This window comes from Perognathus longimembris, chromosome 13 (assembly GCF_023159225.1).
Source record: "Perognathus longimembris pacificus isolate PPM17 chromosome 13, ASM2315922v1, whole genome shotgun sequence".
Taxonomy (NCBI): Eukaryota; Metazoa; Chordata; class Mammalia; order Rodentia; family Heteromyidae; genus Perognathus; species Perognathus longimembris.
In genome coordinates, this window is record NC_063173.1 from 6,690,853 (window position 1) to 6,718,172 (window position 27,320).

Below are 27,320 nucleotides of genomic sequence, written 5' to 3' on the forward strand. Positions count from 1 at the left end.
AGCAGGTATGAGCATCAAGAACATGTGACGTGCCATGTGATTGTGTCTCGGGGCCCGGTGAGCACACCATACAGAAAGGCCATGTTCTTCCTTCCTCCCACCGCACATGGAAACGGAACATCTGTCCGCCTCATGGAAGATGTTGCCTGCAGGTAACGTGAGCAGAGGTGGGTTCCACCCTCTCACCCCGGGGGGGGCACATGCAATCGGACAGGTGACGTGACGAAGCGCATGCATGCAGTACCTGGTCATCTCAGAGTCAGGGAGCAGGCCTAGGTGGTAGTGGGGGTAGGGAGCTGAGAGGAGGAAGCTTTTGTCACACTCAACAGGGGAATAGTGCCTGGGAGAAGCAGGCTTCTCACACAGTTTGTTCACAGTGCTGTAAACTGGTTCCGGAGGCCTGGTGATACAAGAGAGAGAGATGCGTGGTTAGCACTCACAGGGAAAGACTGTGCAATTTAGTAGCATTTCACCATGTGCAAAAGTAACAATACCAACCAGTCCTAGGTACTACTTAGGTCTTATTAACAGGACTTGGATTTTCCCAAAGAGTTTACTCGCACTCCCTGTGGGTAAATATGGCTCAATGAAAACATTCAGTCCAATGTGATCTGGGACTTGTGGAATAGCTACCATTTAACCTGGACACTTGTAATACATTCACTTCTCCCTTCCCCCTCGTCCCCCCTTTGCTGATCCAAACCCCAGATGTAGCATTGGGGGCTTTGCTGTCTATCTTGGACCATGAAACAATCCTAAGGATGAAGACTAACCATAGATTGGAGCATGCAAGATGACGAGCGCAAGTTACTGATGATAAGGACCCACACTCTATTGATGCCAGACTGTTCACTCCTCGTTTATGGGGAGTAAAAACTATGTGGCTTATGTATGCTAGTGTAATTTTTGTTATACAAACAAAAATCTCTTATTAATAGATCTACTCCTACATAATTGAAGACTATAAATTTAATACAACAAATGACTTGCAAGGGACACTGGTGCCTCACACCTATAGTCCTAGTTACTTGGGGGGGCTGAGATCCAGAAGATTTTGGTTCAAAGCCATCCTGAAAAGGAAAGCTCACTAAAATCCAACACCAAAATAATCAGCAAAAAGTTGCACTAGAGGCATGGCTCAAGCGGTAAAACACCAGTTAAAGCAAACTAGGCACAGGTAAGGCCCTGAGTTCAACCCTTAGCACTGGTACAAAACAAAAGGAAGAAGGAGGGAGAGAGAGAGACAGAAAGAGAGAGGGGGGAAGAATAAACTAGGACTAGGATACAAGGACTAGTACATGTAATTACATTTGTAACCTGTTTAACACCGTCTTTCCACAGGAAAATCCAAAGATAATTATTTTGCTATGACGTAATTCAGAGCCAATCTGTATTTTTAGAGTGCATTTTATTTTAAAATATTATGCACAGAATGGTAGCTGGTCTTAACCCACTGGCATAGAATCTTAGGAGAAAGGAACTGATGACTTGGGGTTGTGAATGTGGCTTAGTGGTAGAGTGCTTGCCTTGCATGCATGAAGCCCTGGGTCCAATTCCTCAGCACCACATACATAGAAAAAGCTGAAGTGGCGCTGTGGCTCAAGTGGTAGAGTGCTAGCCTTGAGCAAAAAGAAGCCAGGGACAGTGCTCAGGCCCTGAGTTCAAGTCCCAGGACTGGCAAAAAAAAAAAAGTTAGGAAATGATGACTTGTTTGGGGCCACTAAAGCATTTCCATGATGATGTCATTCTGATGTTTTCTGCCTAGTCAGGCTGGCTCAACGTTCTCAGACTGCTGCTGACTCTACAGTTGAAAGAAATGATGTCATCAGTTACTTCCTAAGCGATGTACCTCAGTAGCACCAAGATGCAGAAGCAAAGCTGACTATGCAAATAAAAGTTTCTAGCTATACAGCAGTCAGTTCAACTAAAGGAAACGGTTGATTTCCTGGGAACTACACTATTTAAACTAATGAAAAAGTGGCCTGTACTTTGCCCAGGGTTCAGATCTTGAGACTTTTTCCCGTGTCTTTTCTGAAATCACGTTATGAGCGCAGATGACTTCTGTAGTTGGTGGATTTTTGGTGTTTGGGGAAAGCTTCTGTTGATATGTTTTTTGTTTGGTTTCTCTTTGTGGACTGATTATATACCTCTGCTTAATAAATCATCATTCAAAAATCTTATCAACCTTAAATCTGTTAACTGCTACCCTGTGTTCTCTTTAATTTGTAATTCAGACTTTCATCCATTCATTTCCCATTTACTTATTATTGTGTTTTGTCACTAGCTATACCAGATAGAGGGTTCTTTTCTTGATTGTGAGAACATAATACCTCTGAATATGGTTGGATAAAATATATGCCAAAACATAATAACACATTTGACAAAGTCTCCTAGCTAAATAAAAAAAAAAAGTATCTATGAGGATACACTGCACTCATGTCACATGAAAATGGAGTTCATATTTGAAGAATTGTATCTAATTTTCACTATAGCCCTTAGGACGTGTGTACATGCAGAATTGTTTTGAAGGACACAGTCCAGCACAGCATAAACTACACCAAAATGCCGCCCAGATATAGAAATGGCACACATAGGAGCTTACTAAATGTATCTTTGAATGCATATTTTGAACAAATCTTTACTAAGAGAAAGAAAAAGAAAGTCTTCCAGGTTTTCAAGAAAGCCAAGATTATTCTGAATCTCTGTATTAGGGTTAAGATTTCCAGGCCATCATTAACTTTCACAGAAGCCCCAGGGTTGTCCGTGAGATTTGAAAGTCTGGAGGTACTTAGTGTACAGAATTCATCCACCCTTGGGGGGATGGCTCTGTGGTTTTGAGTCTGACAGCCATGCTCGCTCGCGGTTCTTGTCAGGACTTCCCCACGGGCACTGTGCTCCTCTAACACGTCTCATCTGTGAGTTCCGGAGGCCTTCATTGGCATCCCAGTCTTCCCTGAAGTTATGTTCTCTGGAAACTCTGCAGTCAGATGAGAAATGCTGATGGCTGTCACCGAGAGCTAGATAGCAAGAACACAGGCCGCCATCACTTCCCATTAGGTCAGGAAGGATGAGAAAGAAACATGGTGGGAAATTAACTCCTCAGTGTGAAGGGCCAGTACAATAGAATGACTCATCTCATAAGCACCCAGAGTCAGAGGTCAGGAATGTGAAAATCTGAGCAAGATCCCTACTGGCAATCTTCATTCTGCGGGAATGTCTGAAAACGAGGCATGGGGAGTGGAAGACCCAAGTGAAGTCTTTAAGTGAATTTATAAACAAATCATTTAACTTGCCACCCACTTCTCAGGGGCACAGATAAATGACTTTTTAGTGGTCTCATCAGCCGATCCATCAGCATATATTTGCATATCTATGGGCTTAGTAGCAGGCTTTTGTAGCATATCATTAACATAACCCTGGCCCTCTGTGATCTTTTTCTCTGAACTCCATTAGCACTTGCTATTTGTTCTGCTTCCTTTGCATTTTTAATGGCTAAATCACAATTCTGGTGCATTGGAGAGAGGCACTTCCTCTAAGCCCTACTCTAAAAACCTACCTTGCCTATAACTACCTTTTTCCATTTGTCCCACTTGACTCCAAACCCAACTCAATCTTCTGTAGAGACAGAGCAGCTTAGAACATTTGACCAAGATTAGACCCTTTACCCTGCAGCTGTGATCCAAAGAAAACAAGCAAACAATCCAAATAAACTGACAAACAACAAAATCCACACTAAGCCAATTGGATTCTTCTAAGATATTGGAATAATATAAATAAAGGGACACAAAAAGCAATCGGCAGCTGGTTGCCTAGGTTAAAGAGGGTCACATAGATGGACACTGCAGGTGTGCTCACTGAAGCTTTACTAAGTTTGGCATCGCTCCACCAAGTTTTGCTGCAAAAAGATGTAGCAAGTAGCGATTCTTTAATTCTAGATTAGCCATCTGGAATCCTGAGTGCCCTGGCTATTGAACTTCTCCCATCATTTCTGTATAATACTAGTTATATAATGAAAAGCGACTGGGGCTTAGGTCGGATATCTTGCTTAATATTGAGAGTGAAAATAAAATAGACACCTTATTTATGCACTTTATGTTCTCAGATCATTGAAACTAGACTATGCCACTCAAAGAAACACTACACTGTTCCTACAGAATCCATACCTGACATATCTGTCAGAAATTTGTTAATGGTTCATTACTGATCCTTCTGCACTCATTATGTTATCTCGCATTAAAATAATATCGTCTTAATTCACAGTTGACATCTGATATGAATGCTTTCTACTTCCAGCCCAGTGGCAGAGAGAGTAAAGGTTTAAGACAGGAGAATGATAACTGTGACTATAAATACTCTTCATCTATGTAGCACCTGAAGGAATGAGATGAAAAAATATATAAGTCGCTTATCTTCGAGGTAGTGGGAAAATTGACTCATGCTTTATTGAGTTTTCCAGCTCCACCTCCAAGCTGTCTCAAGCAGAGACCTTAACTTATTGCAGTGCCATGGTTGGCTCACACAGCTCTCTTTCTCTAGGGGATAGTATTAACTTGTAGGGGATCAGGATTGAATCTCATTTATCTTTGTTTCCCCATTGCCTTCCTTAATGCAATGGTGTATGAAGCAGTGTCATAGAAAACTGAGAAGAGAGGGGACAGAAAAAGTGATCATTACTTCTTATTCTTTCTTCTCAAGCCAGAACTAAAAACAGGAAAGGATTTAGGTTATATATTTGTGTGTCTTTTAGCATAACTATCGGTTAAATATAGCGAACATAGGCAAATCTGCAGATAAGTCAGATTCTCTAACTCTCACCTTGCCGTGACCTTGGAGGAAGGAAACTCCTAGCTCCTGCGTCTTAGTTCACCTGACAGAGACCGAAACTACAGCGAGGATGGCAGCTGAATACCATGTCCTCTGGTAAACTCAATATTGCCTCAATAGCAATGGAGGAAACATTTTTTTTTAAAGCTACTTTATGTTCCCATTTACAAATAAAAGTGTGCTGGTCCATAGATTTTTAAAATGCCAGTCCTGGGGTTGGAACACAGGACTTGGGCCCCATCCCTGAGCTTAGCTTTTGGAGCTAAGAGTCTCATGGACTTTCCGGACTGGGCTGGCTTTAAGCCATGATCCTCAGATCTCAGCCTTCTGAGTCGCTAAGAGTACTAACATGAGCCACTTGAGCACAGCTGGGGCCACAGATTTAAAGGCTAAGCTTAAGAGGACTGAATTGCAGACTTGGACTCATCAATATTTAGCCCAGCACTTGGGAAGTCCTGAGGGGAATGAGGGCTAAAACACAATAGAGGACATCATGGGCTTCTGCATGGTGTGGAAAATAAAGTCACTGATGGTTCATTTTCAAGACAAGGCGTGTGGTTTTGAGTGCAAAGTTGCAACAAGAATCAGTAAGCTCCCCCAGTGAGTCCTTTCATGGAATGTAGATTCTCCCCCAGAAGGATGGACAAAAGAACTGGCTTTCATCACAAAAGATCCTCATAATGCAGCCTTCTAAACAATCACTTGTGCTCCTGATATTGAAAAGGTAATTGATCCTTTATCACAGCCCTAGAGGTCATCGATTACTTTTTCTAAACTTGTCAATGGCTCTTATTGCTCATAATGATATATTAGGTCCAATTCTACCAAGATTTGTGATTGCATCTTTATAATGATTTGCTTTTCAGATGACTCAAAGCTGTGGTGTCGTTTCAAATTGTTGGGCCATAAATAATTTGTTATTAATAATAGTCTCTGTACCATAAGCTGCAAATATTTGCTTTATAAGGATAGAAAATGGGATCGATTGACCACCTTATTTATATGAACACCATTCTCAGCTTTCTTGCTGTTTGCTTATTGAAGAAAGGGGAGAGTTAGAGCTGTACGATTTGAAGTCATTTTGAAAGTTTTGAATTATTAAGATGCTTTATTTCTTCATAAGAACCTTTAGGTTTCAACAAAATTGGACCCTATCAAGGCAGCGGATTATAAATGGGTCATGGAGTGTTTTCTTACAACAAAAAAGTTGAAAATCAAGCTGAGTATTGGTGGTTCAGGCCACCAGCTGCCGGGAAGGGCATCCAGGAGGAGTAGCTACTCAGGAGGCTAAAATATGCAGAGTGTGGTTCAAAGCCAGCCTGGGCAGAAAAGACCATAAGACTCTTCCCTCCAGTTCATCAGCAAAAAGCTGGAAGTGGAGCTGTGGCTCAAGTGGTGATGTGTGAGACTTGAATGAAAACCAAGTCAGAGAGTGAGAATGTCCTGAGTTCAAGTCCTAGTTTCTCTGTGTGTGTGTGTGTGTGTGTGTGTGTGTGCGCGCGCACACGCACATGTGTACACAAACCGGAAATCGGTATCCTTGACAATATAACCTTAAAACCATAATTGAGAGACACAGGGTAAAAAAAAAGACAAACAACTACAAAAGCAATACTTGCAAAACTGTTTGGTATAAATGAACTGAACAACTCATGGGAGGGGGAAAGGGGGAGGGGGAGGGGGGTATGAGGGACGAGGTAACAAACAGTACAAGAAATGTATCCAATGCCTAACGTATGAAACTGTAACCTCTCTGTACATCAGTTTGATAATAAAATATATATATATGTAGAGTGAAATGACTGTACTTTGGCGCGTGGGCAAGTGTGTACAGTTACGTATTATTTTGAGAACTTTCTGAACAAAATTTAAGTAAGTATCATCTGAGACACACAGGGAAGTTTCCAGCGCCCAGGAGGATCTATGAAACCTGGCTTTCCTGAATATAGTTCATTATGTTGTGTGCTAGTGATTAACTCTTGTAAAACTACTCGTAAAGGTTTGGTTTTTGTTCCTTCCTATGAAATTCTTTAGATAAACCATAAATCTACAAAACAGCAGATTTCTAGTTACCTTGGTTCTTGATGTAAAGGAAAAATGTAAGCATCAATTAAATGAAAGACATCACATAAACTCATAATCACATAATCACATAAAAATGAGACGTTTGACTATATAAAGACATAAAGCCACTGAAGTAAATTAAAAAAAAAGCAAACACCTCATAACTAAGCAATAGCTGGGAAAAACATCTGCTCAAATACATTTATCAATCTTTTTGCGATTCTCTTCCCACTCAGTAAGAAAAACAATAACATTCCAATAGAAATAGAAGGCTGTTAGCACCTAATCTCAAAAGAGAAAATAGAAGTAGCATATAGAAATGCACATACCAATGCTTCAGTTTACTAGGAATAAAAGTGATGCGAATTAAATGAAATGCCCCCCTTGCATGTTTAAAGGTAGTAAAGGACTTTAAAATTGATAGATTACAATTTGGTTGTGGAGAATGAGTCTGCCGCACACAGTGGTGGTACTGCGGGGTATAAGCCTCCTTATAGCATTTCAAGAAAGCAATATGGAAGCGTATTCCTGGAGTTTTAGATGTAAGTTTACCCTTTGTTTCAGGAATTCTATCACTAGGATGCTATCCTAAGAATTTTTCTTTAAATGATCACAATTGTTTCTCTAAAGAAAAAAAAAAATCACAGTTTGTTACGTGAGCAAAATGAAGTAAGATAAAATCAAACAAAAGGAAACATCAAATGACTAATGAAGACAGAGGTTTGGAACAAGGTGTATTAGCCATCAAAGTTAATATTTATAATTTTTAAGTGATTTAAATAGTGCCGTGCCTTCTTTTCTTTTTTTTTTTTTTTTTTTTTTGGCCAGTCCTGGGCCTTGGACTCAGGGCCTGAGCACTGTCCCTGGCTTCTTTTTGCTCAAGGCTAGCACTCTGCCACTTGAGCCACAGCGCCACTTCTGGCTGTTTTCTGTATATGTGGTGCTGGGAATCAAACCCAGGGCCTCATGTATACGAGGCAAGCTCTCTTGCCACTAGGCCATATCCCCAGCCCCCCGTGCCTTATTTTCTTATGGCAAGTGGAGTTCAAGTTTACTTATGGGCTGTGGAGATGGTGGATGGAGAATGCACTCAATTCCCTTACAATCTATGGCGGGGAGGGAGCTCCAGGTGGGATGAACAGGCACTTCCTGAAAGTGGTGATAGATAACGGGGAGAAGGCTCAACAGAGACCTGAAAATATGCCCCACTTACAAGTTTGTTAAAGGTCTGAGAGGGAGATAAAGCTAAAAAGTGAGGCAGGTCCTGAGGACAGTTCTTGTGTCCACCTTTGACCGGAAGCCATGGTGTTCAGTGTTCCTCTAGTCCCCAGTTAAAGGAGTCCGCCCACTTGGATTGCTCGTGTATATGTTCATTTATCTAGTAAGACGGGAATGATTGAGACAAAATTGGTCCCTATATTCACACTTTTTTTTAAAGGAAACCTAATTGCAAGAACAGAGATTTAGTCCATGCTTTCAAGCAAGTTAGATTGTAGGACATAGGTTCGTGGTAGCTCAGCAAAAACTGCAGTCAGAGATCTGCCAAGGGAAGAGCCGGATCATTGCAAGCTTTCCACCAAGGTAACGCCCTTCCTCTGTGTGCTGCTCTTGCTCTCTTCCTAACCTATGCTAGGCAATGGCAGGCAACAGAGAAAAGCACAAAGGAACACAGGGAAACGCTAGCCATGTAGAGGGAGGCTGTGTGATATTGGCAAGTAGTTTATATCCACACCTCACTCTCCTGCCCCACGAGAACCAGCAGTGGCTGCCTCGCAGAGCAGTGGGCAGCGCGGATGGACGGGTGTGTGAGCAGTACCTCACGCTAGCTTGTTTGCTGGGACTTTCTGACTTGCTGTGCTCTTTTTTTCTTTTTTAGACCAGCCTTGGGGCTTGAATTCAAGATCTGGGGGTTGTCCCTTAGCTTTTCCACTCATGGCTAATAGTGTTCCAGCCCTTGAGCAACAGTTCCACTTGTGGCTTTTTTGTTGTTGTTGTTGTTAAATTTTTATTGTCAAACTGAAGTACAGAGAGGTTACAGTTTCATACATTAGGCATTGGATACATTTCTAGTACTGTTTGTTACCTCCTCCCTCATTCCCCCATCTCCTCTCCCCCTTTCGCTTCCCCCCCCCCCATAAGTTGTTCAGTTCATTTATACCAAACAGTTTTGCAAGTGTTGCTTTTGTAGTCGTTTGTCTTTTTTTACCCTGTGTCTCTCGATTTTGGTATTCCCTTTCTATTTCCTAGTTCTAATACCAGTATACACGGTTTCTGATGTACTCAGATAAGATACACAGATAGTGCAGGTTCAACCACCGCAAGAGGATCATCAATAATAGAAGCTACGGTTTCACATCACATGTTGAAAGTAATTACAACAGTGATATGACAGTTGTTTCCATAACATGGAGTTCATTTCACTTAGCATCATCTTATGTGTTCATAAGGGTATAGCTATTGGGCTCTTGTGATCCTCTGCTGTGATTTGCCTAAACCTGTGCTAATTATTCCCTATAAGGGAGACCATAGAGTCCATGTTTCTTTGGGTTTGGCTCAATTCACTTAGTATAATGTTTTCCAAGTCCTTCCATTTCCTTACAAATAGGGCAATGTCATTCTTTCTGATAGAGGCATAAAATTCCACGGTGTATATGTACCACATTTTCCTGATCCATTCGTCTACGGAGGGGCTTCTGGGTTGGTTCCAGATTCTCGCTATGACAAATTGCACTGCCATGAACATTGTTGTGCTGGTGGCTTTACTGTGATTTTGTTTGTGGTTTTTCGGATAGATACCCAAAAGTGGGGCTGCTGGGTCATAGGGGAGCTCTATGTTTAGCCTTCTGAGGAATCTCCATACTGCTTGCCAGAGTGGCTGAACCAGTTTACATTCCCACCAACAATGAAGTAGGGTTCCCTTTTGGCCACATCCCCTCCAACAATTGTTATTGTTAGTTTTCTTGATATAGGACATTCTTACTGGGGTGAGATGGAATCTCAATGTTGTTTTGATTTGCATTTCTTTTATGGCCAGTGATGTAGAGCACTTTTTCATATGTCTCTTGGCCATTCTCTTTTCCTCATCAGAGAAGTCTCTTTTTAAGTCTTTAGCCCACTTGTTGAGAGGGCTATTGGTTCTTTGCGGTTTTGTTTCGGAGGAATGATAGTTACTTGTAGATCAAGTCTCATAGCCTTTTCTTGTTGGGCTGGCTTGGGACTAGGATCTTCAGATCTCAGTACCTGCGAAGCTAGGTTTTCAGGTGTGAGCACCAGTGCTCAAGGTTGCTGTGCTGTTTTAAATCAGTAACTGTACTTAATTGACTTTTCCTTTCCAGTCCCAAATACACTCTCTTAATTTATTTCTGTGCTTATACTCCTTCCTATTTATGAATCCATGCATAAGCAGGCAGCTAAAAAGTTGACCATATTACATATATTATTATTATGTTGGTGCTTTTACTTTTTTCACTTATATTAGACATCTTTCCAAGTTAGGACACGCACTTAGCTAAGGGGATTCTCCGCATTGGTAGTAGATGTATAAACTTAAAGGAATAATTTAGGAAATCCCACTTCCTGGAATCTAACAAAAGTGAGCAGGACTGATATACAGGGAATTTTCATTGTCATCACTTGAAAAATGAAAACACTGAAAAGCAAATATGTTGATTAGTAATCGATAGACACATATAAGCATGAGGAATGCTTGGTAAGTAGATCTGATGTTATAGAAGAGATTCAAAAATTATGAAGAGGCAAGTAAAAGAGTATATATGCAGCTGAATCTGAATTTTATGTCTAAAAATAATATGAAATATGGCCTCAATTCTATTGAACAGCTAATGAGAAAAAGGAGTTTAGAAGCATATGCCAGGTGATTTACTCAGCATTATTCCTGGATAATACGTCTACATGAAATCTTAATTTTCTTCCACCACTATTTCATAGGCTCTAAATGACTTTTAAAAGACATCAAAAATTGTTTGTAATATAAACCGATGGATAAAGGCCATAAAATCAAATATGCAGTACAATGTCAATTTTGTAGGAAGCATTACAATTTATTATTTGCAAGTACAGAAAAGGAATAAAGATGTTACTAGTATTTTCTTTGAGCAGTGGGATTGTAGAAAATTTAGACCTTTTAAGCTTTTTTCTTTCAATTTATATGTTTACTAACTCCACAAAAGAATAAATCTTTAATGATCTCCCTGCCACTCCAAGGGTGACTATGTGAGCTTTCACATATATGGGTAAGCTTTGTAATGATAACCATGACACTCTGTGTGTGTATCTCAAAACATGTTGGACATTTTAGCCGTATCTCAACAAAGCTGGAAAACTTCTTATGTATATTTGGTCCTGCTCAATTTGGCCCCAGAGGCCCAAACAACCCAGAAACAGAAAATTTTCTCTCTATGAATGTTTTTTTCCTTAGCAATGCACATTGTGTGTGTGTGTGTGTGTGTGTGTGTGTGTGTGTGTGTGTGTGTATGTATGCCAGTACTAGGGCTTGAACTCAGGTCCTGAGTACGATCCCTTAGCGCTTTTCTCTCGAGGTTGGTGCTCAGTCCCAGCTCCACATTCCACAGCTTTGATTTCCGTGCATTACACAGGTACTATCAAGACAAGAATGATAAAACGGCACCGAGAACAATTACTGTTAATGGGACAGCTTAGCTTCTGTTGCCATAGTTGCTATTTAAATTTGCCAAGAGTTTCAAATGTCTCTGGTTATGCAAATACATTGTCAGGAAGAAGATTCTAGTCAAGGTTCAGTTTATTTCAGAGCAATTATGAGCTAGCTACACCTTTTTATAGAAATGAGGACCTCATTAAAGCTCATTTAAAGGAACAGTAGTCTTCCTTCACTAACACATGCGTTCATTCATACAGTGTGTACTCACTGTGCATTGAAGACATACAGGAAGCTAGGAGCACAGAGAACAGACCCTGAGCTTTGGGGCTAGGAGATTGTTAAATGTTATTATTTATGTTTTAATTAATGTTAAGGAGTCGCACAAAAGAGTTGCCATTTAACAAAGCCGTTTATGAATATAATGTGTTCAATCAACGTCACCCATTTCAGCATTCTCACCCATTGTTTTTTTTTTCTTTTTATACTTTTGCAGATTACTTATCTGCATGACACTGGGAGGTTTTTTTCATTGTGTAAATCTTGGCTGCCTTATCTGGAAAAAGATTGAATAACGCCTACCTTATAGGATGCTTGCAAGATTAAATCAGATAAAATATGTAAAGCTTTAACAAATTACCTGCCATATGGTAAGTGCTCAGGAAATGACTGTTTTTATGCCTCAGTACTAATCTAGGTGACATGGAAGATAAAAATCTGATCTCAACATATATTCTTCCTTCAAGCCTTACTTCATCTTGGAAAGGATGTGTACCTGTATTTAACAAAGTTAAAAATGGTTAACTGTGCTCTCCTTCCCTGCTAAGCAGTTTTGAGACAACTATAGCTATGACGCTCCTATTCATGCTTTTTAAAAATAAGAGATATCTTTGCATCTCCTGCTGGCTAAGGTATTTCAAGCAGGTTGAGAAAGAGCCCACATTATACCAAGGGATAAGAGATTAGTCTATTTGATGAAAGGAATGTTGGTCTCTCCTGATCCAGGGAAAGCTTGCTTTGTTTGAGATCCTAAATTGTCCAGTAGAACCTATGGAAGCCATGGGCAACTACTGAACAGACGGCTGGAATGAGGATCCTGCCACCGTGAAGACAGACTGAAAGGTCTCTCTCTCTCTCTCTCTCTCTCTCTCTCTTTGTTTTTTTGTCAGTCATGGGGTTTGAACTCAGGGCCTGGGTGCTGTGTCTGAACTCTTTTTGCTCAAGGCTAGCACTCTACTACTTTTAGCCACAGCTCCGCTTCCAGTTTTCTAGTGCTTAACTGGAAATAAGAGTCTCATGGATTTTCCTGCCTGGGTTGGCTTCAGACTGATCCTCAGATTTCAGCAGCAGCTAGGATTACAGGCATGAGCCACCAGTGACTGGCTTTTGGTTTTCTCTTAGGCCTAGCACTAGAGTCAAAACTTCTGTCCACTATATAACCTGCCTAGAATACATTTAGCAATTAGAAATTGTAGAATTTTCTCATTTAGCATGATACACAACCATTACAGTTAAGGATATGAAGCAACTGACATTTCATGAGGATCATCATCATCATAAAAATGTTAGACACACTGAAAAGTAATGGATAAAATATTGAGGTGCCAGCGGGCTCCTTAGGTTTGTGTCAAGTCCCGAGATCATCTCAGGATGACTCAGTGAAGCAAGTGGATGAAGAATAGAGAATTAAAAATAAAGTCACCTCAAAATATCCTGTTTCATCTCCTTATAAAAATGTTCTGCTGAAGTAGTCAGATGCCATTGGATCAATGCCTGCAAGCCTCGCTACTCAGGAGGCTGAGCCTGGAGGCTTATAGTTCAAAGCCAACTGGGCAGAAAAGTCCACGAGACTCTTATCTCCCATTAATCACCAAAAATCCAGAAGTAGAACTGTGATTCAAGTGCGAAAGTGCCAGCTTTGAGCTAAGGGACAGTGCCCAGGCCCTGAATTCAACAACCAAACAAAAATAGTCTACAAAAAATATTCTCCTTGCCTAAACACTTGATGTATTATTTTTGGATGGTGAGGTGAAGTTTTGAAATGACAGAAAACCACAGAATGATTCAGTCATTATTTGGTCACCCACAGCTTCAGGTTTAGTCTTTAGGGCAACAAATGTTCACAGCAAACAAATGTTACTTGTGATTTTTGCATAACAAAAGGAATTCTCAGAGAAGATATGATGATGTAGTGGTCAAACACAATACTTAACTGAAGCGCATTAAATGAAAAGCAAAATCAGAACCGGCTGACTGGTACGTGGTAGTTGTGTGCATTGTTGAATCTCTGTGATTGTGAGGTATCTTGACCATTGGTTTCTGAGGTGCATCTTTAACACACAACCCAATCAGTCAGGTGGCAACCAAATATAGGCACAGGAGTTAGATCTCCATTCCTCTCTCCCGCCTTTATCTTGTTGCCTTGGGCACATATAATAGGTCCACAAGATGATTAACAGCTGCCCAGATAGACACTTAGCTAAGTCATTGTGTATTCTGTTCTCAGATGGAAGCTGTGTGTTTTTGAATTACCCAAGATTCCTCTGTGAAATATTGTGAGGATTGGGTCCTTTCGCACACATCTGCTTTCTCCAAACTATTGTAAATAGAAAAGGAGGGGAGAGGAGAATTTATTGAAATATTAATATGTGCTTCAAAGTTGCTGTGTTTTCTTTCTCCTCAAGTTGGAATCAGATATCAGGATATTTGTACTTGCTTGCCTTACTGGTGATTTGTGATTCAGGAAGGAAAGTAGCTTTCCCCCCCCCCCCCCCCCAGGATACTTCTCTTTCAAAATTTTGTCCTTGAAAACTCTCAGCAGGAAAGGGTTGATGCTCAGAGGGGACCGGAGGTGACAGGATCATTATCAAATAGAGGTTGATTGAAAGGAAATCAAGCTCACTAGCAACATGGGAAGCACAAGCCCTCGTGGCCACAGTCAAGGACAACCAGGGCATAAAGTGAGACCCTACTTGGAGACTGACCAGTGTAAAACAGATAGAGGCATGGCTCAAATTGTAGAGCACCTGCCTAGCAAGCACAAGGCCTTGAGTTCAGTGTCCAGTACCAGCAAAAATATATTTTATGTAACAGATTTTATTCATTTATGTGAAAAAGTGATTACATATTATTGTAAAAATCTATATTTCTCAAATACAAAGCAGATATCTTTAAATAACTGGAATTCTCACCTATAAAATCTAGCACTGCACAAATTCCATGTTTTATAAACTCTTGTTCAGGGGCACGCTTTTCATTTATATCATCACTAGTATTGTCATCTGTTTAGTCCTCACTGTTTATATGAAAAATTTACCCCATGGAAGAAAGGCATATGCTTTCTTCTAATGTGCTACATTTTGGAGAAATAGAGCTGTGGCTCAAGAGATAGGGTACCATCTTTGAACTAAGGGACAGCACCCAGGACCTTAATTCAATCCCCAGTACCAGCACAACAAAATAAAAAGAAACAAAAGCCTACTTAAAAAAAAAAGGTGCTACATTTCACTTTTTCTTTTACTGATATGATTTTCTGAAGTCAAAGAATTAATAAATTGAAGGCAGTGGTTTCCAAACTTGCCTGTGCATCAGAATGCCTGTGGGGATAGATTTCTGTTTCTAATACTAATGCCCCACCCCGAACCTCCATCCTTAGAGACACACTTGTAGCGGGATAAGGGAGTCAGTGTTTAACAAAGTTTCCTAGGTGCCTGTCAGAACTGAGAACTGAGAACTACTATCTTAGGTGATATACCTGTTCTTTTTGAGAAACATATAAACTATTCACATTGATGACATATATTAGTAACTTTTTCTGTACCACAGAATCAAAGTACTGCTTATTTTTCTCAGTGCTAGTACTGGGGTTTGAACGCAGGGCCTCGTGGTGTTACTTAACTGTTTCTCTCAAGGCTGATTTATTTTTTGCTGGTTAATGGGAGACAAGAAGCTCACAAAGTTTTCTGCCTGGTCTGGCTTTGAATCTCAACTCTTAGAGCTTAACTTCCTGAGTAGCTAAGATTAAAATAATGAGCTGCTAAATACTAATAAATGCCAGTGTTTGTAAATATTACTTCCCTTTGCCAAGGGAAGGTTAAAAAAAGAGTACACTTCATTATTTGCTCAATGATTTTATATGTTATGTATGCTCAATTGTTATAAGAGAAGCTTAACAAATAATTCTCTGTAAGATGCAGACTGCAGCGGTTCTGCCAGTAAAGCTGTGCTGTGCTGTGATCACACAAACCACGTTCTCACCGTGAGCTCAGTACTCTCTAGCACTCCTACATAGTTCTTCCACGCTTAAATTCAGCAAACCGTATCAGAGATACTGTCAGCGTTCTATGGGTTGTATATATTTAAAACTTTGTAGGTGAAACTTTGTTAATCATACATTGTCTAGTAAATCAGTCTTGGAACTGATGCTACCTTTGGGGACTAGAAAGCATTGGTAACTGCACAGATGCTACAGGACATGGACACATTCCTATGCTCAAACCATAGAGATATAGAAAAATAACCTGTATTTGCTTCTATTTTCCTTAATGTATGTATGTGTGTGTGTATATATATATAGAGAGAGAGAGAGCTTTTAATTTTAGAGTTTTATAATTAAAAATAACTTTCTTTTCCATATGAAATCTTAATTAAATTTTGTCAGTCTTGGGGTTTGTACTCAGGGCATGGGGACTGCTTGCCCCTGAGCTTTTCTGTTCAAGGCTGGTGCTCTATCACTTTGAGCTCCAGCTCCACTTCCGGTTTTCTGTTGGTTAATTGGAGATAAGAGCCTCGAAGACTTTCCTGCCCTGGGCTGGCTTTGATTTCAGTCTCCTGAGTAGTGAGTACCAGTGCCTGGCTATGAAATTTTATTTTTATGTAGCATTTATAATTAGGCCTACTTTGGAAAAGATTTTTCTGAACTAGGATCAATGTATATTTGAGAAATGCATTGAACTGTAAAGGAAATGTCAACATCAAGTCACACAATGTAGACTTAAAGGCAGGTGTGCAGTGTAACTGCATTTTCAATAGGCAAGCTTGCATCATGTTTTCTCTGAACTCACTTCCCATCCTAGCTCCACTCCCAGTGATAGTCAGGGCTTAAAACCCATGTCTTTACTAAACTCAAGGCTAATAATGATCATAATAACAGCAAATCTCAGTGGAGCTCATTTTATGCCAGCTCTGTTCAAAGTACCTTACATGGATTAACTAATTTAGTTCTAATAATAGCCCATAGTACAGGTATAGATGGAGAAACAGAGGCATAAAATAATGATTTCACTCATCCAAGGTCAAGTAGCCATTGAGTGCTGAACCCAGACATATTTTCTTTTATCACCCCCCTCCTCTCACTAATACACTCTCTTATTTCTGGATTTTGTGTTCTGTATTTGTCTCTGACTTTCTGTTATCAAAAAATCATAGAATTCCCATTTCAGATTCCTAGACTGTAAAATAGGTATTTCTCTGTCCATTTTGTATGGTGTCATAGAAATTAAAAGGAAAAATAGTAGAGTATCTTTGAAGTACTGGATAGTATCTTTGAAGTACTGGATAGCTGTGAGTTTACAAACACCATTATCAATTCAGAGCAAGGCCTCACAAAATTGGCTTTTGATATCTTCAGTAATATTGTTTATTTTAGCTATTTCATTTTGCTTTCATCTCCTGTCTCAGGTGGTAAGTGAAACTTTATAAAAAGAATAGGAGAAAAAAAAACATAAAACAAACATGAGGCTCTGCTGGTGACAGCATTTCTATTAGAAAGCAGGATATATGAAAAGAGGCAAAGCATTTTACCTCCAGGTCAACCCAATTTTCAAAAGAAAAATCTAAGATGTGAGTTGACACTTAAATGTTGACACACGCAGAGACACACACTAACAGCCACAGACAGCTAAGTTCTCTTGGTAACATGTTCATAAGGGGGACCATATGGGGGTATAGTAATGGCTAGAAGAACTGGCATTAAGGCCAGTTGGGAGAAGGTAATCCTGTAAAACTTTGGTTCTGTCTTTCTGGATAAAAAGAAGAAACAAATAACTATTAAATTATAGAGAAGATTATAGCAATCTTTAATAACACCAGATTATGGTGTTAGTTTACATGACATTTAAGTGGCATGGTCAAGGCTATAGCTTCCCCACTGTCAATGTAGATCCAGCTTTGTTAATTGTTAACTGCTCAGCAAGTACTTCACTGCTCTATGCCTCAGTTTCTCCTCTGAAAGATGGAAATAAAAACAGAATGACAAAAAGGTGTCTAATACAAAGTATCATGACAAAAGTGTTCTGACTAAACTTTTGCATTTGATTCCTTGTACATAAAGTGAGAATTGCAAAGAGATTTTGTAGAAAATTCATAGTGCAGACGAGCACATAGCAGAATTTCAGCCAGTGGTAACCTCTATTAACATTCTTTCAAAATGTGTTTTCACAGATTTTCTTACATTGTTACCACATAGTCCCAGTATTAATAAAGAACAAACCAAGGAAGCTGACATCGCAGCTTAGATGTATTCAACTATGAGAGCCCTCTGGCACCAATGGAGTGTCAATATTGTGTTCCCGTTCTCAGGATTCTCTAAGATTTGATACACATACACATTTATAGCTCCGCATAATACGCTTGAGACTGTATTAACATCCTGTCTTTACTTCTCTCCACCTGTCCCTTTCCTTAGATAAGTATCTTTTTAAACTATCAGTAACAACCCAAAGAATATCAATAATCTACATTATAATTATTAATAACAAAATATAAGAATTTGTGTCCCCATAGGAAAAGGAAGGAGAAACAATTTAACATGTTGAGTGCCATTTCCTCGCTTTCCTCCCAATGTGGCTCAGCTTCAATACAGTTCTGTAAAGTTAGTTATTATCCCTTGAAGAACTAGAGGGGTACACAGCCCAAGGTCATACAGCCATTTCATAATGGAGTCTTTATTTTTTTAACCTTAGGAAATTTCAAGTGTACTGTATCTATTATCAACTATAATCACTGAAATATACATTAGATGTATGGTCCATTAATCCTGTATAACTGAACTTTGTACTTTTTAACTGTTACTTCATTTCTCTATTGAGTGCATTCAGAACTAGGTTCAAAAGCTGGCTTATACATTCCCTAAAAGTGTGTTAACTTCCTTCTACTTATCTTGCTTTCTCAAAAGAAAGAAATATCTGAGTGGAAACACTGGAATTTTAAGAAATGACATATAACTAAAGACAGACTCATAAAGGACCTTTAAAAAATCAAGGAAAATTAGCATGATTTTTTTTTTTGTCAGTCCTGGGGCTTGAACTCAGAGCCTGAGCACTGTCCATGGCTTCTTTTTGCTCAAGGCTAGCACTCTACCACTTGAGCCACAGTGGTATTTCTGGGTTTTGCTATATATGTGGTGCTGAGGAATTGAACTCAGAGCTTATGCGAGGCAAGCCCTCTACCACGAGGCCAGATTCCCAGCCCAGCATGATTTTTATAACTGTAATTTAGAGACAATCCTGAATGTCCCTCCTAATCCTCTTATGGATTACATTTTATAAAGTCAGTACATCACATGCAATATGTGATTGCTAGTACCTTCCATCCATCAAACTGCGCAGCTTGGGTCAGCATCAACTAGTCCATCAGTAAAGGCATGACTGTAGCCATCATCTGAAATTACCATGTGAACTGAACAGTGATTATCAAAGCACTTCATTAATAGCTGCATGTAAACTAGGCATGTTCCAATCCTGAATTTTCTTTGTTAGGCCAATGGCTGGGGCAGGAGGAGAAATGAAAGAGCCTCTGCCTCATTTCCTTTGTTGTGACTTCTACCCTGCCCACTCCTGTTCTAGAGGGGCCTTGCCATAAGCAGTCCATTCTATTTGGCTGATTCCCATTACTCTTCACAGTCTCAGTTCTTTCCTTTAAGAAGCTGTCTCTGACCCACCACAAAAGGACGAAAGCCCTTTGTAACTCTCCAGAACTTACAGGACTGTCCCTTGCCACGTATATCACTTCTCTATTATCTTGGGAGCTTATATGCCTGTCTCTTTACACTCTTGTTTGCTTGTCTCCTGAAGATGCCAAACAATGGCAAATATGTGTTAAATTGAAAGATGAAAACACTACAAGGAGTGAAGTGGAAAGTTCATAAATGAGCTGAAATGGAGAGGCAAAAAAGGAAGAAAATACGAGCCACATGAAAAGAAAGCATTTAAGGAAAAAAGTATCAAGACAAGGATTTCCGAATACAATCAATGGAGCAAAAAGGTTTCAAAAAGTGAATCTGTAGCAACATAAAGTTTTAGACATATTCATGTAATTCCATAATACCCTGCACAGGGACAGTTACTGATTATTAAATATATCCTAGTTACCATTTTCCTTCTTGAACTAATCTATATACAAAAGAGACAAGTCCCTGTTTTCACAGAATGTACAGTTTAGTGCAGAGAGATAATATAAGAGCACTCAAATAAAAATATCTTAGGCACAAGGGAGAAAAATAAAGTACAATAAGAGAATATAGTTGTATGTGTGATATTTACTCAGGGTCTGAGATTGTAGAGAGAATTGACAAATGGGATTTAATGTGACTAAAAAGTTTCTGCAGAGCAAAGGACATAGTTACTAAGTTAAAAGGACAGCTTACAGAATAGGATATGATCTTTTCCAGCTACATGTCTGACACGGGCCTCATATCCAGAATATCTTCAGGGCTCAAGAAACTATGCCCTTATAAAATCAAAAGTCCAATTAATAAATGGGCAAAGGAACTAAACAGAGACTTCTCAAAAGAAATAGAAGTGGCTCATCAACACCGGAGGAAATAGTCAACATCCAACCATAAAGGAAATGCAAATCAAAACAACACTGAGATTCTGTCTCATCCCAGTAGGAATGGCCATTCTCAAGCCTACAGAGGTTAAGGTGATCTTATCCACAGTAATCTCACTCACAGAAGCTAATGAGAGAGAAGATAGCAGGAAGTCACCCATGGATCAAACTGCTGCTTGGGTTATGTACATTACATGTGGCAATTAGGAACTACTGCATGCCTTTTCTTATCTTTCACTGAGTACTGCTTCTGTGATATATGGATGTGAATTAGAAGAGACTATTTCTTCTTGTCTTGAGTTATAGCACATATTGTTTTAGAGTCTCATATAAGGGCCATAAGGTGTACAGATTGTGTTGGTGATAGTAGTTAATTTACAGCATAAGGAACAATGATTAATCAATGGTTAATAATCCTTTCTTATGTCAGCCAGGCCAAGGGGCCAATCATAAACTTATTCTATAAAGGAACACTTTGAATTTTACATCTATGTCAAAGGGAGCTATAGATGTGCAATAACCACCCCCCATAAACATATCAGTGTTGTGCGATGTAGGCTAAGAAAAGGTAAATAGCTATGAAAGATAGATTTAAAATTCCCATTACTATTTCATTTTTGCTAACATTGAATTCATATTTTTTATGGCCAACAATGGCTTTACATGTTTGCAATACATATTTGGATATTCCTCTTTAAGATTTGTCAATTCCGGGCTGGGAATATGACCTAGTGGTAGAGTGCTTGCCTCATATACATGAATCTCTGTGTTCGATTCCTCAGCACCATGTATATAGAAAAAGCCAGAAGAGGCACAGTGGCTCAAGTGGTAGAGTGCTAGCCTTGAGCAAAAAGAAGCCAGGAACAGTGTTCAGGCCCTGAGTTCAAGCCCCAGGACTGGCAAAAGAAAAAAAAAAACATATCAATTCCTCATTAACACCTTAACACACAGTCCCCACTTCTAACAGGATAGCTCTATCTGTCAATGCTCGTGTAAAAAGAAGTCATTAGTTACGTGGTACCATTAACAAGAGAAAGCTCCTCTTGCCCTTCCTGGTCTATTTTCCATTGTCTCTCTCCATCATCCCACAACCTCCTTCCCATTGTGACACTTGGCCTCAAAGGAGATTAGCAGGTTCCATACAGGAGAAATCAGACATGAGACACGGAGCCAAACACCTAACTTAGAGATATCTGCTTTGGGAATCTGTAATTTGGCTAAGTTTATAACAAGTTTTATAAAGATTGTGGAGTCCAATGCCATATTTTGCAAAATTTTAGAGGAAAAAAAACCCTACTAATAGTTATTATCTGCCATGTAAATTAAAGTCAAAAATCAACAAATACCCCAAAGACAATTTTATTTAAAGAGGTCAGATTTATAGACTGGCTTATATCATATTCAGTTCCATTAAATTCTATATTATATTTTCCCACTTCAGATGGTATTGTATATTCACTGTAGTAATAAAAATAAAGATTATCAACAAAGCCTTTAGACTATATGGCTTTTTGCAATAAAATGTTCTAATATGCTCTGCAAGATACATAAGCTGAAAAACGCTGTAGATTGTATAATGTTTAAGCAGGTGCATAATGTAGCTGCTGCATTTTAATAAACAATTGTGGAGGAATTTTTTTTACCCGAAGGGTTTTAACTGTGCAACAGTTCATCATTAAATCCTTATTTTAAAAATAGTATTAATAACTAAGTGCTTTACTAAGTGCTTCCTGCTTTTCAAGTACTTCACAGGCACTAATTCAGTTTTTTGTCTTAATAAACTTTTGAGGAAGAAAGTGTTAATCTACTTTCATTTTAAAAATAGTTCTTTGTTACGATACTCCCCTTTATTCAAATGAGGCCCAAAGACACTCCCCTTTATTCAATTGATGGACCAAAGACACTCCCCTTTATTCAAATGAGGCCCAAAGACACTCCCCTTTATTCAAATGAGGGACCAAAGAATTTCGGCCATTCAGTCAAATGAAGAATTCAAGTTTGGGCTGGGAATCCGTCCCTCTGTCCGTCACATGTCCTTCCATCCATCACATGTCCAACCATCCATCACATGTCCGTCCATCTGTCACGTCTGTCACGTGTTTGTCCATCACATGTTCGTCCATCCCTCACATGTTAGACATGTCTCGGACATGCGACAGACATGTGACTGACATGCAACCTACAAGTAACAAACATGTGATTGACATGTGACGGACATGTGACTGACATGTGACAGGCATGCGCCCAACATGGAAAGTGCATGTGACTGACATGTGATGGACCTATAACAGACATGCGACCAACATGTGATGGTCATGTGACCAACATGGGGCTCACATGTGATCAACATGCAACGAACATACAATGACATGTGACTGCCATACAACGGACCTGTGACTGACATGTGACAGACATGTGAAGGCCATGCGACTGGCATGTGATGGACATGAGACTGACATGTGACGGGCATGTTACAGGCATGACATGTGATGGTCATGTGACTGACATGTGATGGACAAACGACAGACATGCAACCAACATGTGATGGACATGTGTCCAACATGTGACTAACATGTGACCAACATGCGACTTACATGCGATGGACATGTGACTGACATGTGACTGACATGTGACCTACACGTAACAGACACGTGACTGACATGCGACAGACATGTGAGTGACGTGACAGGCATGCGACTGACATGTGATGGACATGCGAATGACATGCACCTAACATGAAAAGAGCAGGTGACCAACATGTGATGGACATATGACAGACATATAACAGACATGCAACCAACATGTGATAGATATGTGACCAACATGGGAGTTACATGTGATCAACATGCAACGGACATACAATGACATATGTTATACATGTGATTGACATGCAACGAACATGTGACTGACGTGTGACAGACATGTGGAGGACACGAGACTGACATGTGACGGGCATGCGACAGTTATGGCATACATGTGATGGACATGTGGCTGACATTTGACGGACATGTGACAGACATGCAACCAACATGTGATGGACATGTGTCCGACATGTGACTTACACGTGACCAACATGCGACTTACATGCGACGGACATGCGACGGACATGTCTGACATGTGACAGGCATGCGTCCGACATGTGATGGACACGCGGCCAACATGTGATGGACCTGCGACTGACATGAGATGGACATGTGACTGACATGCACCCAACATGAAAAGTGCATGTGACCTGCATGTGATGGACATATGATGGACATATAACAGATATGCGACCAACATGTGATGGACATGTCACTGACATGGGACTTACATGTGACCAACATGCAATGAACACACAATGACATGTGACTGACACACAACAAACATGTGACTGACATGTGACAGACATGTGAAGGACATGCGACTGACATGTGACAGACATGAGACTGACATGTGACGGACATGTGACAGGCATGACATGACAGCCAGAGGTGAGCCACTCTACCCAATTGGTCCTTGTATAGATGAGAACACTGAGGCAAAGGGAAGTTTTATAACTTATCCAAGGTCATACAGCTGTGCAAACAATTCAAAACTGACCAGGAAGTCTTTCAGACCTAGCCATTTAATCACACGTCAATCCTGACCATTATTCTACAGGATAGGCAAGGGCGTGACATGACCATACTTTACTGAAATAGAAAGTGCTACATGAGCCTACAAAGGCTTGCTTCTCACAGACACTGTACACTCTACACCGTAGCCATTAAGAGAAAAAAGAACAACTAGCAAGGGCAAAGACGTGTTTTGTTTCAGAAAGGTAACTTCAGTGACAATCAAAAAGGGTAAAGATAGTCAGTGGGAAAAGGGTCTGATGAAAAGCAAGCCTGCTCTTCGTGTAAAATGAGGGACCTGGAAGGCCTGCAGCTCCCAGTACAGCTCTGGTTCTTCCAGGCCTGCTTTCCACTGCTGCTCCTGCTCCCAGCTCCAAACGCCAGACCACCCACCTCCCCATTTATTCCTACAGCAGGCAGAGGGATTTTTACAAATTAATTTATTATTTTATTTTATATTTTAGTTGTGGGGCTTGAACAAACTTAGGACCTGAGTGCTGGCTCTTTGCACTCTACCACTTTGAGTCACAGACTCACTTCTTGTTTTCTGGTTGGTAACTGGAGATAAGGGTCGCATGGACTTTCCTGCTTTTGCTGGCTTGGAACCAGGATCTTCAGATTTTAGCTTCTTTGTGAGCCACCAACTCCTGGTCAGAGGGATTTTTAAAAAACACAACTCAGATAATTTAAATTTATTACTTTGAACTCGTCAGGGAAGTCTCCATGTATTTAAGATGAAATCTATACCTCATCATTACCTACTAGGTCATGGGTCATCTGGTTCATGCCTCCTTCTAGCTGGGTGATGACTCCACTCCCATTGTTCCATCAGGATTCTTCTATGTTCCTAGAAAACATTTTGCTTGCTCCCGACTTTTGGCCTTGCTATTTTCTGTTCTTGTTTTTATGCCACCAATTTTTCTTTTTAAGTTTCAAGTGTTGTCACCTCAGAGAGGTCTCTATAGGTTATCCTCAGGTTGTTCTCTTTTCCTGCCTTCCATACAATCCCATTTTTATTTAGTAATTTACTCATTTTGTTTTGAGACAAGGCTCCACAGTCTGATCTGGGACCTACGACGTAGCCTAGGCTGGCCTTGAACTTGCAATTCTCCTGCCTCATTCTCCTGAGTTCTATTTTACTTTCCTTACAGAACTTGGTACTACTTTTCTGAAATTTTCTTCCTCATCTCTCTCTTGAATATTCAATACACTGACAGGTAAATCCTATTAGGGCAGGCACCTTACCTTGTCTGTTGACGATTGTGATTTTGTTGCATGTAACGTATTTCATATGTGAAACTGAATACTCATTTGAGTAAATGAATGAATCAGTGAAATGGGGAAAACAACTTGCATATGCATTTCATGTTTCTGCAATTGGGGCTGCTCACAGTGTTATCTGCTTACTTAATAAAGGAATCAAGCTTGTGAGCATCAGAGACAACACCACAATTTGGAGTTATCTGGGAAAGTTTCAAAAGAAATCTTACTTGAGTCCTTCCTTCCTTCCTTCCTTCCTTCCTTCCTTCCTTCCTTCCTTCCTTCCTTCCTTCCTTCCTTCCTTCCTTCCTTCCTTCCTTCCTTCCTTCCTTCCTTCCTTCCTTCCTTCCTTCCTTCCTTCCTTCCTTCCTTCCTTCCTTCCTTCCTTCCTTCCTTCCTTCCTTCCTTCCTTCCTTCCTTCCTTCCTTCCTTCCTGGCTTGAACTCAGGGCCTGAGCACCGTCCCTGGCTTCTTTTTGCTCAAGGCTAGCACTCTGCCACTTGAACCACAGCACCATTTCCTGCTTTTTCTATACATGTGGTGCTGAGGAATCAAACCCAGGGCTTCATGTATGTGAGACAAGCACTCTTGCCACTAGGCCAGATTCCCAGCCCCAGTTTATACTTTTTGATTAACTAAAATATGGGCAAGAATATTCTGTTTTCTAATGGTAGTAAATAGCTCTCCTATAGCTGTAATTGAGGTTCCTGGTCTTTGTACGGCCATTTCATAACTTGCACTTGCTTTCATAACATGGAGAATTAATCATCCATGTCTTGAAACAGTAATTTTACTTTGTATCTCCATTTTAATGTTAATAATGTGATTTGGGTTCTTAAGAATATTTAGCCAGATGGTAAGGAAATGTGGTTTGTACTTCTAAATGCTAGAGAAGAACTGCCCAGATTGTAAGTAATATGTCAAGTGGGCCCCGGTCACAGGTGATCCTTGATTGAGTGCAGGTTTTTATGGTAATCATTAGTTTCTTCCTCCAGACACCCCCTGAAATCCTTAAACAGCAGCTTCAAGAAACAGCGAATATTGGATTGAATATTCAAAATTATCAGTTCTAAATCTGACTTTACTACTTACAAGTGTGGGCCTAGAGAACATTCATAAATCATTCTGGGCTTCTGTTCCTTTCCCATCAAGTGGAGGAAGATTAAACTATGTTTATTTATGGCCATTGCAACCCTGATAGTTTATATTCCTGAAACCCAAACAGTCTTGGTATCATTGTTTCCCAATGATTGAAACCAAATGCCTACATCACAATGACTATTGATTTATAGAGGACTCACGGGCAATTCTACCAAAAGAATTTTACCTAATGGTAACATCATTATTTTAAATAACAAGAAAGATGGGCTCAGTTATATTAGCATTACACTAATCAAAACTGCTTAACATATGCTAGACCCACACAAAGGTGAATATAAATCAAGAAAATAGGAAAGTATTTCTCATAATAGATTAAGATATGGGCTTAGTGAATACAAGGTTTCTAATTTGATATGGCTTGAATGGTTGTTGGGACATTTTTCTTGGACAGAAATGTTTCTCTACTGGCCCAAGTCCTACAAGGAAGACTTCATTCCTTCCTTTACTATTTTAGGAAAGCCCAAAGAAAGCCCCCAGATATAACATATGACATAATATCTTATTATGATAAACCTATGTCACTTTAGAAAATGACAACCAGTGTGTTCTCCTTTTCTATTTTTTTTTTTTTTTTTGCCAGTCCTGGGCCATGAACTCAGGGCCTGAGCACTGTCCCTGGCTTCTTTTTGCTCAAGGCTAGCACTCTTCCACTTGAGCCACAGCGCCACTTCCGGCATTTTTGTATATATGTGGTGCTGAGGAATCGAACCCAGGGCTTCATGCATGCAAGGCAAGCACTCTACCACTAGGCCACATTTCCAGACCCCAGCTACACATTTCTGTGACAGGCAGTTTCCTACTACTCAACATACCTTTTGAGATTAAGAAGAAATTTTAAATGCTTTTTCTTTAGCTAGAATTTTAAAGCTGTTAAGGAATTAAGATTTTCTGTTTTAAAACTGTGATCACAATCAATTTCCTTCATTTCCTTGAAGTTTAGTTCCTACATC

General features: G+C 39.9%; 1 protein-coding gene across 11 annotated transcripts in view; it reads right to left on the reverse strand.

Moving 5' to 3' along the window:
- Dlg2 (discs large MAGUK scaffold protein 2) overlaps positions 1-27,320 on the reverse strand; it is a 1,704,707-nt gene that overhangs the window by 365,313 nt on the left and 1,312,074 nt on the right. For 7 of the 11 annotated variants that reach the window (XM_048360010.1, XM_048360014.1, XM_048360019.1 and 4 more), the window contains one exon: positions 245-400. The exons of the other annotated variants lie outside the window; for them this stretch is intronic. In XM_048360010.1, the coding sequence (XP_048215967.1) occupies positions 245-400 (156 nt within the window). The remainder of the gene's footprint in view (positions 1-244; positions 401-27,320) is intronic. 11 annotated transcript variants of the gene reach the window in all.